Below are 16,486 nucleotides of genomic sequence, written 5' to 3' on the forward strand. Positions count from 1 at the left end.
AGCAGCAGCAGCTTGGAGAACATTATACAGCAGTACTGAGCAGTGTAGCTGTGAATCCAGCCCTGGAGTGAGATAAAACACCAAAGCATATGCATTTGAAATCCAGGCATGACCAGAGTCTATTCCTCAAGATGTTAAAAACTATATTCAATTGTTTCAAGGGTTGGCCCATAGCAAAAATGGGGCCTCAATATTTTACAATAGCGCACAGGATAAAAAAAAAAACACCTCAGCTAATGCTTATTATCAACCCTATTTTTCATACTTTGTAGAAGTTATTTTTGGTTGAATTTTTAAGGTAGCCATACACAGAAGATGAAGGCCTCTCAAACCCACTGATTTTTCATGCCTACTTTTTCATGTGTTTGCAATTACATCATTTACCGCACCATGTGCAAGATTCTACATCATGTAAGACATAATCTACATAGTAAGATGGTATCCTATCCATTTATATAATCCTCTCTCCATTCCAGCAGACCATTTAATGTCCTATACACTGGGGTGTCCCAACTCTCCTAGGATTATTGTAGGTACAATAACAATGGTCAGGTTGAATGTGTGTGTCATATACTGATGTATGTGTGTGTCATATACTGATGTATGTGTGTGTCATATACTGATGTATGTGTGTGTCATATATTGATGTATGTGTGTGTCATATACTGATGTATGTGTGTCATATACTGATGTATGTGTGTCATAAACTGATGCATGTGTGTTATATAATGATGTATGTGTGTGTAATATAGTGATGTATGTGTATCATATACTGATGTATGTGTGTGTCATATACTGATGCATGTGTGTCATATATTGATGTATGTGTGTATCATATACTGATGTATGTGTGTGTCATATACTGATGTATGTGTGTCATATACTGATGTATGTGTGTCATATACTGATGTATGTGTGTGTCATATACTGATGCATGTGTGTCATATATTGATGTATGTGTGTATCATATACTGATGTATGTGTGTGTCATATACTGATGCATGTGTGTCATATATTGATGTATGTGTGTGTCATATACTGATGTATGTGTGTTATATACTGATGTATGTGTGTGTCATATACTGATGTATGTGTGTTATATACTGATGTATGTGTGTGTGTCATATACTGATGTATGTGTGTCATATACTGATGTATGTGTGTGTTATATACTGATGTATGTGTGTCATATACTGATGTATGTGTGTGTCATATACTGATGTATGTGTGTCATAAACTGATGCATGTGTGTTATATAATGATGTATGTGTGTGTGATATAGTGATGTATGTGTGTCATAAACTGATGCATGTGTGTTATATAATGATGTTTGTGTGTGTGATATAGTGATGTATGTGTATCATATACTGATGTATGTGTGTGTCATATACTGATGCATGTGTGTCATATATTGATTTATGTGTGTGTCATATACTGATGTATGTGTGTCATATACTGATGTATGTGTGTCATATACTGATGTATGTGTGTTATATACTGATGTATGTGTGTCATACTGATGTATGTGTGTTATATACTGATGTATGTGTGTGTGTCATATACTGATGTATGTGTGTCATATACTGATGTATGTGTGTGTTATATACTGATGTATGTGTGTCATATACTGATGTATGTGTGTGTCATATACTGATGTATGTGTGTCATAAACTGATGCATGTGTGTTATATAATGATGTTTGTGTGTGTGATATAGTGATGTATGTGTATCATATACTGATGTATGTGTGTGTCATATACTGATGCATGTGTGTCATATATTGATTTATGTGTTTGTCATATACTGATGTATGTGTGTCATATACTGATGTATGTGTGTTATATACTGATGTATGTGTGTCATATACTGATGTATGTGTGTTATATACTGATGTATGTGTGTGTGTCATATACTGATGTATGTGTGTGTTATATACTGATGTATGTGTGTCATATACTGATGTATGTGTGTGTCATATACTGATGTATGTGTGTCATAAACTGATGCATGTGTGTTATATAATGATGTTTGTGTGTGTGATATAGTGATGTATGTGTGTGTCATATACTGATGCATGTGTGTCATATATTGATGTATGTGTGTGTCATATACTGATGTATGTGTGTCATATACTGATGTATGTGTGTGTCATATACTGATGTTGGTGTGTCATATACTGATATATGTGTGTGTGTGTGTGATATAGTGATGTATGTGTATCATATACTGATGTATGTGTGTCATATACTGATGTATGTGTGTCATATACTGATGTATGTGTGTTATATACTGATGTTTGTGTGTCATATACTGATGTATGTGTGTGTCATATACTGATGTATGTGTGTTATATACTAATGTATGTGTGTGTCATATACTGATGTATGTGTGTCTTATACTGATGTATGTGTGTGTCATATACTGATGTATGTGTGTGTCATATACTGATGTATGTGTGTGTCATATACTGATGTATGTGTGTCATATACTCATGTATGTGTGTGTCATATACTGATGTATGTGTGTTATATACTGATGTATGTGTGTGTCATATACTGATGTATGTGTGTGTCATATACTGATGTATGTGTGTCATATACTGATGTATGTGTGTGTCATATACTGATGTTTGTGTGTCATTTACGGATATATGTGTGTGTGTGATATAGTGATGTATGTGTATCATATACTGATGTATGTGTGTCATATACTGATGTATGTGTGTGTCATATACTGATGTATGTGTGTGTCATATACTGATGTATGTTTGTCATATTCTGATGTATGTGTGTTATATACTGATGTTTGTGTGTCATACTGATGTATGTGTGTGTCATATACTGATGTACAGTGTAGACCAAAAGTTTGGACACACCTTCTCATTTAAAGATTTTTCTGTATTTTCATGACTATGAAAATTGTACATTCACACTGAAGGCATCCAAACTATGAATTAACACATGTGGAATTATATACTTAACAAAAAAGTGTGAAACAACTGAAAATATGTCTTATAGTCTAGGTTCTTCAAAGTAGCCACCTTTTGCTTTGATGACTGCTTTGCTCACTCTTGGCATTCTCTTGATGAGCTTCAACAGGTAGTCACCGGAAATGGTTTTCACTTCACAGGTGTGCCCTGTCAGGTTTAATAAGTGGGATTTCTTGCCTTATAAATGGGGTTGGGACCATCAGTTGTGTTGTGTAGAAGTCTGGTGAATACACAGCTGATAGTCCTACTGAATAGACTGTTAGAATTTGTATTATGGCAAGAAAAAAGCAGCTAAGTAAAGAAAAACGAGTGCCCATCATTACTTTAAGAAATGAAGGTCAGTCAGTCTGAAAAATTGGGAAAACTTTGAAAGTGTCCCCAAGTGTAGTTGCAAAAACCATCAAGCGCTACAAAGAAACTGTCTCACATGAGGACCGCCCCAGGAAAGGAAGACCTAGAGTCACCTCAGCTTCTGAGGATAAGTTTATCCGAGTCACCAGCCTCAGAAATCGCAGGTTAACAGCAGCTCAGATTAGAGACCAGGTCAATGCCACACAGAGTTCTAGCAGCAGACACATCTCTACAACAACTGTTAAGAGGAGACTTTGTGCAGCAGGCCTTCATGGTAAAATAGCTGCTAGGAAACCACTGCTAAGGACAGGCAACAAGCAGAAGAGACTTGTTTGGGCTAAAGAACACAAGGAATGGACATTAGACCAGTGGAAATCTGTGCTTTGATCTGATGAGTCCAAATTTGAGATCTTTGGTTCTAACCACCGTGTCTTTGTGCGACGCAGAAAAGGTGAATGGATGGACTCTACATGCCTGGTTCCCACCGTGAAGCATGGAGGAGGAGGTGTGATGGTGTGGGGGTGCTTTGCTGGTGACACTGTTGGGGATTTATTCAAAATTGAAGGCATACTGAACCAGCATGGCTACCACAGCATCTTGCAGCGGCATGCTATTCCATCCGGTTTGCGTTTAGTTGGACCATCATTTATTTTTCAACAGGACAATGACCCCAATCACACCTCCAGGCTGTGTAAGGGCTATTTGACCAAGAAGGAGAGTGATGGGGTGCTACGCCAGATGACCTGGCCTCCACAGTCACAAGACCTGAACCCAATCGAGATGGTTTGGGGTGAGCTGGACCGCAGAGTGAAGGCAAAAGGGCCAACAAGTGCTAAGCATCTCTGGAAACTCCTTCAAGATTGTTGGAAGACCATTTCCGGTGACTACCTCTTGAAGCTCATCAAGAGAATGCCAAGAGTGTGCAAAGCAGTCATCAAAGCAAAAGGTGGCTACATTGAAGAACCTAGAATATAAGACATATTTTCAGTTGTTTCACACTTTTTTGTTAAGTATATAATTCCACATATGTTATTTCATAGTTTTGATGCCTTCAGTGTGAATGTACAATTTTCATAGTCAAGAAAATGCAGAAAAATCTTTAAATGAGAAGGTGTGTCCAAACTTTTGGTCTGTACTGTATGTGTGTCATATACTGATGTATGTGTGTGTCATATACTGATGTATATGTGTGTCATTTACTGATGTATGTGTGTGTCATATACTGATGTATGTGTGTTTTATACTGATGTATGTGTGTGTCATATACTGATGTATGTGTGTCTTATACTGATGTATGTGTGTGTCATATACTGATGTATGTGTGTCATATACTGATGTATGTGTGTGTCATATACTGATGTATGTGTGTGTCATATACTGATGTATGTGTGTGTCATATACTGATGTATGTGTGTGTCATACTGATGTATGTGTGTGTCATATACTGATGTATGTGTGTGTCATATACTGATGTATGTGTGTGTGTCATATACTGATGTATGTGTGTGTCATATACTGATGTATGTGTGTGTCATATACTGATGTATGTGTGTCATATACTGTTGTATGTGTGTGTCATATACTGATGTATGTGTGTGTCATATACTGATGTATGTGTGTGTCTTATACTGATGTGTGTGTGTCATATACTAATGTATGTGTGTGTCATATACTGATATATGTGTGTGTCATATACTGATGTATGTGTGTGTCATATACTGATGTATGTGTGTGTCATATACTGATGTATGTGTGTGTCATATACTGATGAATGTGTGTGTCATATACTGATGTATGTGTGTGTCATATACTGATGTATGTGTGTGTCATATACTGATGTATGTCTGAAATATTATGATGTATGTGTGTCATATACCGATGTATGTGTGTGTCATATACTGATGTATGTGTGTGTCATATACTGATGTATGTGTGTGTCATATACTGATGTATGTGTGTGTCATATACTGATGTATGTGTGTGTCATATACTGATGAATGTGTGTGTCATATACTGATGTATGTGTGTGTCATATACTGATGTATGTGTGTGTCATATACTGATGTATGTCTGAAATATTATGATGTATGTGTGTCATATACCGATGTATGTGTGTGTCATATACTGATGTATGTCTGAAATATTCTGATGTATGTGTGTCATATACTGATGTATGTGTGTGTCATATACTGATGTATGTGTGTGTCATATACTGATGTATGTGTGTGTCATATACTGATGTATGTGTGTGTCATATACTGATGTATGTGTGTGTCATATACTGATGAATGTGTGTGTCATATACTGATGTATGTGTGTGTCATATACTGATGTATGTGTGTGTCATATACTGATGTATGTCTGAAATATTATGATGTATGTGTGTCATATACTGATGTATGTGTGTGTCATATACTGATGTATGTGTGTGTCATATACTGATGTATGTGTGTGTCATATACTGATGTATGTGTGTGTGTCATATACTGATGTATGTGTGTGTCATATACTGATGTATGTGTGTGTCATATACTGATGGATGTGTGTCATATACTGATGTATGTGTGTGTCATATACTGATGTATGTGTGTGTCATATACTGATGTATGTGTGTGTCATATACTGATGTATGTGTGTCATATACTGATGTATGTCTGAAATATTCTGATGTATGTGTGTCATATACTGATGTATGTGTGTGTCATATACTGATGTATGTGTGTGTCATATACTGATGTATGTGTGTGTCATATACTGATGTATGTGTGTGTGTCATATACTGATGTATGTGTGTGTCATATACTGATGTATGTGTGTGTCATATACTGATGGATGTGTGTCATATACTGATGTATGTGTGTGTCATATACTGATGTATGTGTGTGTCATATACTGATGTATGTGTGTGTCTTATACTGATGTGTGTGTGTCATATACTAATGTATGTGTGTGTCATATACTGATATATGTGTGTGTCATATACTGATATATGTGTGTGTCATATACTGATGTATGTGTGTGTCATATACTGATGAATGTGTGTGTCATATACTGATGTATGTGTGTGTCATATACTGATGTATGTGTGTGTCATATACTGATGTATGTCTGAAATATTATGATGTATGTGTGTCATATACCGATGTATGTGTGTGTCATATACTGATGTATGTCTGAAATATACTGATGTATGTGTGTTATATACTGATGTATGTGTGTTATATACTGATGTATGTGTGTGTCATATACTGATGTATGTGTGTCATATACTGATGTATGTGTGTGTCATATACTGATGTATGTCTGAAATATACTAATGTATGTGTGTTATATACTGATGTATGTGTGTGTCATATACTGATGTATGTGTGTGTCATATACTGATGTATGTGTGTGTCTTATACTGATGTGTGTGTGTCATATACTAATGTATGTGTGTGTCATATACTGATGTATGTGTGTCATATATTGATCTATGTGTGTGTCATATAATGATGTATGTGTGTCATATACTGATGTATGTGTGTGTCATATACTGATGTATGTGTGTGTCATATACTGATGTATGTGTGTCATATACTGATATATGTGTGTCATATACTGATGTATGTCTGAAATATACTGATGTATGTGTGTTATATACTGATGTATGTGTGTGTTATATACTAATGTATGCGTGTGTCATATACTGAGGTACGTGTATGTTATGTACTAATGTGTTTGTTATTAGCTGATGTGTGCTTTACATGCTTATGTGTGTGTCATATACTAATGGGTGTGTTTTATACTAATGTGTGTGTTAGGCCACGTTCACACGTTCAGTATTTGGTCAGTATTTTTCCTCAGTATGTGTAAGCCAAAACCAGACGCGGGACAATCAGAGCAAAAGTATAATAGAAACACGTCGCCACTTCTGTATTTATCACCCACTCCTGGTTTTGGCTTACAAATACTGAGGTAAAATACTGAACTAAAACTGGACTTGTGAACATGGTCTTATACTAATGCGTGTGTTATATACTGATGGTGTGAGTCATATGATGTTTTATACTGATTAATGTATGTGTGTGCAATATACTAATGTGTGTTATATGCTGACGTGTGTGGGTCATACTGATGTGTGTGTTATATATTGATATGTGTGTGTATTATACACTGATGTGTGTGTTATATACGGATATATGTATGTGTGTTATGTACTGGTGTATGTTATTTATTGATGATATATTGATGTGCATGTGTTATATACTGATGTGTGTTATATACTGTTGTATATGTTATATATTAATGTGTTTTATATATTGATATGTGTGTGTTATATGCTGATGAGTGTGTTATATACTGATGTGTGTATTTGTGTGCCTTATATTGATGTACGCATGTGTGATTTATATACTGGTTTGTGTGTTATACTGTATACTGATGTGTGTGTGTTATATACTAATGTATGTTATATACTGATGTCTGTTTGTTATATACTGATATGTTTGTGTTATATATTAATGTGTGTGTTATATATTAATGAGTTATATATTGGTGTTTGTGTGTTATTTACTGATCTGTTTTTTTATACTGGGGAGTTATATATTTATGTGTGTGTATATGTGGTACACTGGTATATGTGTTATACACTGGTGTGTGTATTATATACTGGTGTGTATGTAACATGCACAGTTTGTGTAGGATACAGTATGTGTAGCTTACAGCGCATGTGTGTGTGTATGAGCTATACATGCAGTGTGTATGTGTGTGTGTGTGTGCAGCATCCACACTTATAAATACCAGCACCGCAGCCAAGAGTTTGTCTACAATCACCAAACTGGAAAATGTTGCTCATTCATCGCGTGTTGGATCGTTTTAGCAAAAATTATTGTTCTCGGCAGCACATGGCCCGATGTAAACAGGAGATGTGCTACCGATAACATGGTACTGCATAAGGACAGATTATTAATCTATTAGTGATCTTTCTACCCCTATCATTCTCCATCAGCCTCTGTAACGCAGTCAGTAGAAAAGCGCCAAACGACTTGAATATAGTTGGCGTTCGTTCAATGGTCTGAAATCAGCTCATGTAAGTGCACCCTAAATGTTTCTGTGTGATGGTACAATATGTTGACATTTTGGGCCCCACTTTTACATTTTGCCCAGGGCCCCACTTTGTCTAAAACTGTCCCTGAGCGCTGGTATAGTCTGTAGTGCACTGTACAGTCTTATGCTGCCCATAGACATTAGATTTTAGTAGGTAAAAATGGACAACACTAACCAAAACGATCGCTCGCCATGTAAAATTCAACAACAAAGACCATTTTAGCTGACTGTTCATCATAAGTTTGCCATGTTTTAGTTTTTAGTCCATTAGTCGGACAAATGATCCTCTTTCAAAGAATATTTACAAAAAGATCACTTGTTTGTGTCCTAGTGGATCATTGAACATGTGAGGCCAGGTTGATCAACTGTAATGGACGACTATTTTGTGTATGACTGCGTCTGTGAGATGATGATTCTTCAGATGATCATTCTTTCATTGGTTGCTCAACCATCAAATTACTTACGGTATTTCTAATGTGTATGGCCACCTTTAGATTTGGTGCCATAACTGTAGATAAAAAGACATGGCCGGCACAACCTAGGGTACAGTTGGGCACCTGGGTGGCGCTTCCTGCTGGTACAGTGTGGTGGTGGCAGTGGCTGCCATGTACTATCACACTTATAACAATAGGGACCCACATATAAATAGGTTGCCATGAATTGCTACATAGGGACAAGAAAAAGGCTACAAAATGTAGTCAAGGTGGTACTGGATTCCTGCTGTTCTCAACAAATGGTGCCTCTTGGTTCCTGATAAATGTTGGCATTGTGGAGTCGCGGGAGGAGCGATGATGCACATCCGGTGGATCTGTTCTGTGTTGCAGTTCTCCAGTTTATCCTCAAGGTAACAGAGATTTCAGTTCCCAAAGATCCTGCTGCCATCCACCTCTTCATGTATCCTATGGCCTAATCCAGAAATAAAAAATCTTTAGTACTCCATCTCTTCTAGGCTGCCAAAACTGTTATTCCAAGACATTGGAAATCTGTAGACCCAGCAACCCAGGAAGAGTGGTATAGTGAGGTCTACCTGATGCAGTGAATGGAAAATCTGATTGTGCAAACCCCTAAGGAAATCCACAAATATAACATCATATGGTTCTATTGGAACACCTTCCAATGCTCACCAGCGTACCTCAGTATTATGGACTGCTTCTACTCCATGACCTGACCAAAAATAGTAGTTTAGTCCACTTCGCCCAAAGCGCTATTCTTTCTCATCCAGCGGCATCTCTTGGTTCTGATGGAACATAGATGTTACTCAATTCGGCCCCCTGCCACACAGGTCTACCCTCTCTCCCTCTTTTTCTCTCTCTCTTCCTGCTTCTCTTCCTCTCTCCCTTCTTTCCTCTGTACTTCCTTTTCCGGTTTATGTACTACATGTACAGAACCACCTACAATGTGGTCCTGTAACGTGGAGTGGGGCGATAGTCATAGGCGAGGTTCTCTTCTCTTACAATCCGGCACGTTACATGAAAGTGGGGGTCCTGGCTCGGTGTGTGAACTTGTGCTATGTGGGTGCTATGCTCTTGCAGGTCTCATGTTGCAGATGACTTTGGTTGGCCAGGACCTGATGTTCAGGACTTCAATGAGGGAAACCACCAGTCTAAAATAAACCTTTTACTTAACGATAATTTTGTGGGAATTATGTACAGTAGGTAACGGATACCTAGCTTAATGAACGTTTCCTTCACCATATGGAGCATCTTCACACACAGTCTCTATTCCTTTCTCTTTACTCGCTCTCTATTTTCATTGTTTCACTCTACTTCACCACAACTCAGCTCAGTGCTACAGTCTAGTTAGCAAGAGTGCTATCCTCAACCTGCAGTTCCACGTTTTCTTCCTTCTTAAGGGAACTAGGTTGCCTATATGGCCGGTACTTAACTTCTCTGTCACTGACGCCTTGGAATTCCCACTCGGGGCAGTCTCTTTGTCTCCCGTCCTCTGTCCCGTCTTGGCCCGTTACCTCTCAGAGTTATAAATTCTAGGCCGTACTGCTAGGCGTCCTCCCTCAGGTCCCATCTCTGTTTGATTATTCTGTCCTCCTGTCATTTTTTTCCTTTTCTTTTTACTCCGGTTCACGCTAACCACCGTCTCTGTTTCTCCTCACTTCAGGACACCCATGTCATGTGGCACTGCTTACTGTCCAGACCTTAGGTCTGCTTCTGATGCACACTGGGCCCTATCTGATGTCCTGAAAGGAAACTGTCTCTGTCCATTCACATTAGCCCTTTACACTCTGGGCTAGTCCCAATCATTAACTCTAACTCTCCCTACAGTCGGGCAGAGAGCAACATTATCACCAATAAGGCATAGCACAGTTCACATTATACAATATAACAATACACATGTTCTTCATGGGGGAACATGGGCAGTATGTCCATCTTCTTACAATCCTTAGAATCACTAAATCCACTTAATGAATTGTTGCTTCTGATGATTGTTTTTGAGGACTTTACTCATCACTTGTCAATCATATATCTACGGTTCATGTGATTGTTGCCACTGTATCCATTCCCTTCTATAAAATAAATACATTTTTGATTTTGAGAAGAGAAGTTGCCGTGACGTGGCAGTGGTCTGATACATTTTGATCAAAATGATAACTAAGATCCTCATGCTTATTGTTTTTTTTTTTAAAGACTTGCAATAGCTGCAATAAATCAATGTATAATATGTGTATCTGCGGTCAATGTATTTTTCTACAGTTAGTTGAAAGTTTTTGTTCCATGCTGATATAGCAGAATATAGCAATATAGCACATGTGTGCTACCATGGTTTATTTAGGGGCATTGTCTGTATATTAAGGGCAGCACATTTGGAAATGTGAAACACTGACCACAATTTATCATTGAAGTCATTTATCAAAAGTAGGTAAGTATGTTTAAGTCTTCTTTATGTTTGGTATCACAGGAGAGAAGTTATAAGGTTCTATCAAGGTGGTACAGATGTCCCGCCACCATTCACTCAATGTACTCTACAACCCCTGATATTTGTTGGAGATGTTTTGGAGATAGAGGCTCATACACACACATCTGGTGGTCCTGCCCACCTATCAAGAACTTATGGCTGGCAATATTCGAATTGTATAACAAACTCTCCATACACAGAATACAACCCTCACTAGAGTTAGCCTTACTATCATTAAGTGACATCTCTATCTCCACATTCAAGAAGGGCTTGCTCCGACACTTCCTCACTGCTGCCAGGAACCTAATTCCGAGATATTGGAAACAAGAAAGAACACCATCACGTTCAGAGTTTGTGTCCGTACCTAACAAAATATACAGAATGGAACTTCTGATAGGCCAAATTGTTGGAAATTCTGACAAGATCTACAACACATGGGCTCCGTAGATAGCTTTTAGGGAAACACCTGACTTAAGCATCTGGCTGAACTGATCTCCAACCAATGTTCTGATTTAATCATCAGTATACACCCTACTCTGGTTTTATATGACCTACAATTGACATTTTAATTAGTGGATTGGCTCATCACACCTATAGAGCCACAGGACGGGGCTTACCCGGAGGAGGGAGAAATCCAACCACCTTACACTTCCCCTCTCTCCCTTCCCTTTCACATCTTTCCCTCTTTTATTCTTTTTCCTTCCTCACTTCTTCTCTACTCTTCTCTCTCTATGGTCTTCTTCCTTTTTCATATCATCAAGTGGTTACTACTTTTTATTACATATACTCTTGTTATTTGATTATACTCATCTACACCTTGGTTTCATTTAATCGATTCTATTCATAAGTGACATATTTTGAATTAGCATTTGTACTCACAATCAGTTGCATTTTGTGTTAATTCTCTTTAATCAGTGTTTGTTATTGATTTTCTTATTAATAAAGCTCTGATTTTCAAAAAAAAGGAGGTATGTGTGCGCCATAGTATACTGCAGGTGTCTGGCGCTCTTATTTCTGGAGCACCAGAGGAATATTAGATTATTGTGAACTTAACTTTTCTTGTGTCATTTGACTTTGAGGGTAGATTATATCTGCATTGTACTGTATGATACATTGTTAAATAACAGAAATGAAAATAGCCCAGAACGGCGTGTCATGGTCTGCCGTGGGTGAATGAGTATAGTCACGGACTACAGGCCTGTCCTCTATATAAACATCGTCGTCTAAGACTGAAACTGAACAATTAACAAATTGAAGCCAAATCTCTCGCTGTAACACTAAGAGAAGTGGAAGTTTCAAAACGTCCTTAAAACTTTTCAGCATTTTGATGACAAATAAGATCACGTGGTCTGTGACATTGCCGCCCACTCTGCATTATAAATGGAGAGATACTGGCGCCCTAAATGTACTATTTCCAACCACAGACAGACCATCTAGAAGAAAACGAATGGAAGAGGGGTAAGTCTGTACTTTAATACTTTCTTGCTGGGCAGATATTGGTTCCTCGGGTTCTCACTGTTACATTAGGGCAGTCAGAGAGGTCCACCACGTGAAAGAAGAGATGCCATGTCATCAGTGAATGGGAATGAAATCACTATACGGCTTCCTTATTATATCTCTTCTGGTATCGTATATTCTTAGAGATGGAGCAGTGCTGAGTTTGTCACTTAAGCGGCCCCTCCTGTGCAACATTTAAGATAATGCAGTTCTATAGTAAACCACGAATCCTGATATAATGCTGCGTGCTGCCAGGTGACATAGTCAGCTCTGCTACATCTGTGTACTTCTATACTGGGCGTCACGTATTCCCATGCACGAATGATGCACGCCACGTGTTTGGGGATAACTGCGCCCCTGCTACTGTCTCACGCTGTAGAGAAAGAAGCACTAATACTTTGATTTTCAGTAAAATGAGTGCAAGCACGTGGGGACAGCAGGACACTGGCCTGTGACTAAAAAGCAGAACTACGGCCAAATGTTCCCTGCGCCATTTCCACATGCTTGTATTGTCAATGGCCGTTTACATAAAAAGGTTTTTTTCACCATATTGTTTCAGTAGGATTACTCCTAAACCCACATAACCAGAGAGTAGAACAGGCTCCATGTGTGAGGCCTCCCCCAAATTAAGTGAATGGGAATCATGGAACGAAGGAGGGAGACAAAGTAATAGTATAAGTGATACCAGGCCCAGGCCTCCGCCATTACTGCTTATATATATACATATATACACACCTAGCCTGTAGCAGAGCTCTGATAATGTGTTGTCTATCGGTTTACATAGGAGTAGTGGTGTAGCGGTTGTAGGGGCTGCAGTTGTCGAGTTTTAGGGTGACCTTACTCATTAGATAATGTTCAAACAGTAAAGACCCCAGACCTCTCCATGCAAATGCACCACACGGCCGGGCATGCATGTGTTCCTATCAGGAAGACAGTGATAAGCCGAGGTAAGACTCATTAGGTGGAGGCTTATTTCCTTTGAGAACAAAGGATCAGACATGTTATGATACAACTGAATTCCTGTGATGTCTGTCATTACGGAGAGTCAGAATACCCCCTATACACAGTAGCTCTGGAGAGATAGATGGATGATAGATAGATAAAAGATAGATAATAGATAGATAGATAGATAGATAATAGATAGATAGATAGATAGGATACCATTTACTATTTAGAGAATTGCCGAGCACTTTGAGGGTCTTGCACGTGTTGAAGGATAAGATGTAATAATATGTAGTCTGTTATTATGGAGAGTTGGGACCCCCTATACACATTAGCTCTGGAGATAAATAGATAGGTAGATAGATAATAGATGATAAATAGATAGCTAAATAGAGATATAAATAGATAGATAGATAATAGACAGATAGATAGGTAATAGATGATAAATACATAGATAGAGATATAGATTAATAGATAGATAGATGATAGATAATAGATAGATAAATGATACATAGATAATAGATAGATAATAGACAGATAGATATATGATTGATCGATAGATAAAAGATAGAGAATAGATAGATCTATCTAGAATACAAGTTATTATCTATCCATCTAGATGATTGCCGTGCACGTTGGTGCAGTATTAAATGGAATTATATGTAATCTGCCATTATAGAGAGGCAACATTCCCATATACATCAAATAAGACGAGAGCAGTAGATAGATATATGGATAGATAGATAGATAGATAGACTGATAATTAGATAGATAGATAATAGACAGATAGATAGATAGACTGATAATTAGATAGATAGATAGATAATAGATAGATAGATAGATAGATAGATAGATAGATAGATAGATAGATAGATAGATAGATAGATGGATGGACTGGTCCACCAGAGAATCGGAGAATCCTCCGGTGGGCCCTGGCTCATAGTGCAAGCCTTGCAGCTGCTATGGGGCTCTTGAGTGGGGAGAAAGGTGGGCCCTCAGAATCAAAACCTCTGGTGGGCCCAATGTTCTTCAATCTGACACTGGATAGATAGATAGAGAGATATAGATAGATAGATAGATAGATAGATAGATAGATAGATAGAAATTGATAGATAGATAATAGCTAGATAGATAATAGATAGTGGTGGTGAATGCTGCTCATCTTGCACGTGGTGCAGAATAATATGTGATTGCTTTGTTAGTGATACCTTGTGCAGACACTGTACTGTAAAACGTATATTGTATATGACATTTGCTGAACATATAGGGTTAATGTCGAGCTCAGATATGACCCCATTTCTATGCAAAATATTTCAGTTGTATTTAAGATGGCGATTTTCAAGATGGCGGAGGGGTGAGGGTTTTATACACTGGTCTAGTACGTTATGGTAATCAGTCTTGCAGATATTTGAGGGCTCCTGACTCCCCCCATAGACAGACCCCTATCACATGTAATCCCTCTTGTGGACAGCGGCTGATTAGATATCTACATTATTATTACTTCTATTTTCATTCCTTTCTGTAGTTGTTTCTTTGTGAGAATAGGAACTCTATAAATCCACCTTAAGCCAGGACACTTCTGTGTAATGAATGAGACCACGTGACCCGGACGCTCGCTGGGTTTCTTAATTCAACCAAAAGTTCGTCAAAATCCTTTTTCTTTTTCATGGAAACCTCCTGTGTGGATCCCGGTAAGAGATCAGCCGCTGCTTTATATTAGGATACATTTGGTTTATGGGTGTCACAGTCCGATCAAGATCTGGTCCAGTCGGCAAAACTGCTTGGAGGAACTTTCGCCATTTTCATAAACGTGTTTGCTTCGTTATCCGCCGGGCGCCATTTCATAGGTGATATTCAGCACACTATTGGTGATGGCAGAGATTTTACCAAAAATATTTTTAAAGTGACGTGTTTGTTCTTACCCGAACATGAGCACAGAGTGAAAGCGATGAGGATGTATTTCCATTCATTGCTACAATTTTGCACAATTAAAGGGCCGCTACATCTCATGTTATATTATAATTGTACAGCAGCTTTATAAGCGGAGCTGCTGATATCAGTCACATCAATCTGAGTATATAAACTAATCTGGAGGTTCTCGGAATTGGAGATATGAGATAAAGTCGTGATCATGGGGGCAGGGAGTTTTCTGGACTTCCTCTCATCAGTGGCATTGATGAACCCTAGAGTCGGCCTCTTGCTAGAAATGGCTGATAACAGAGAAAAATAAGTTATATCCAACTGCACTGTACCTGCACTGCCTTAGTTTGGTGTCCCTCGCATATGGCCATATTATGGTGTGGTGGTCCCGCTATGGGTCCATACTCTATCCATGTGTGTTTTGCTCATGGAGACTGTTTTTGGAAAAATAATATTATTATTATTTTATTTCTAAGCACCATTTGCATTAATGTTAGTTGTGTTTATAGTGTGGTTTATGCCTAATGCCAGTAGAGAGTACCTGAAAAGTGTTAATCCTTGGCAGTGAGGAGGAATGTGAGTCGCTGGGGGGTTAAGCAGCACATAATTACAAGTATGATTTAATTCCAGTTATGTTTTATTATTGCCCACGTATGCACTTAACTGAATGTGTTCATAGGTCATAGTTGCATGGTGCCTTGTGCATCTAAAGTTTATGTGCGCCCCTTTATTATTACAGTGCAGCAGGGTATATAAAGACACATATAGAGGTAAGTGATTCTATACTGA

General features: G+C 38.1%; 1 protein-coding gene across 6 annotated transcripts in view; it reads left to right on the forward strand.

Annotated features, from left to right (window-relative positions):
- Positions 1 to 16,486, forward strand: part of TP73 (tumor protein p73) — a 201,833-nt gene that overhangs the window by 31,996 nt on the left and 153,351 nt on the right. The window contains exon 1 of one of the 6 annotated variants that reach the window (XM_073656506.1): positions 12,709 to 12,796. The exons of the other annotated variants lie outside the window; for them this stretch is intronic. Coding sequence (XP_073512607.1) covers positions 12,786 to 12,796 — 11 coding nt within the window. The 5' untranslated portion in view covers positions 12,709 to 12,785. Of the gene's footprint in view, positions 1 to 12,708; positions 12,797 to 16,486 lie in introns of those variants that run through there. 6 annotated transcript variants of the gene reach the window in all.

The sequence above is a fragment of the Phyllobates terribilis genome, unplaced genomic scaffold (assembly GCF_046119375.1).
Source record: "Phyllobates terribilis strain yellow unplaced genomic scaffold, ASM4611937v1 Scaffold_12__6_contigs__length_324123572, whole genome shotgun sequence".
Taxonomy (NCBI): domain Eukaryota; kingdom Metazoa; phylum Chordata; class Amphibia; order Anura; family Dendrobatidae; genus Phyllobates; species Phyllobates terribilis.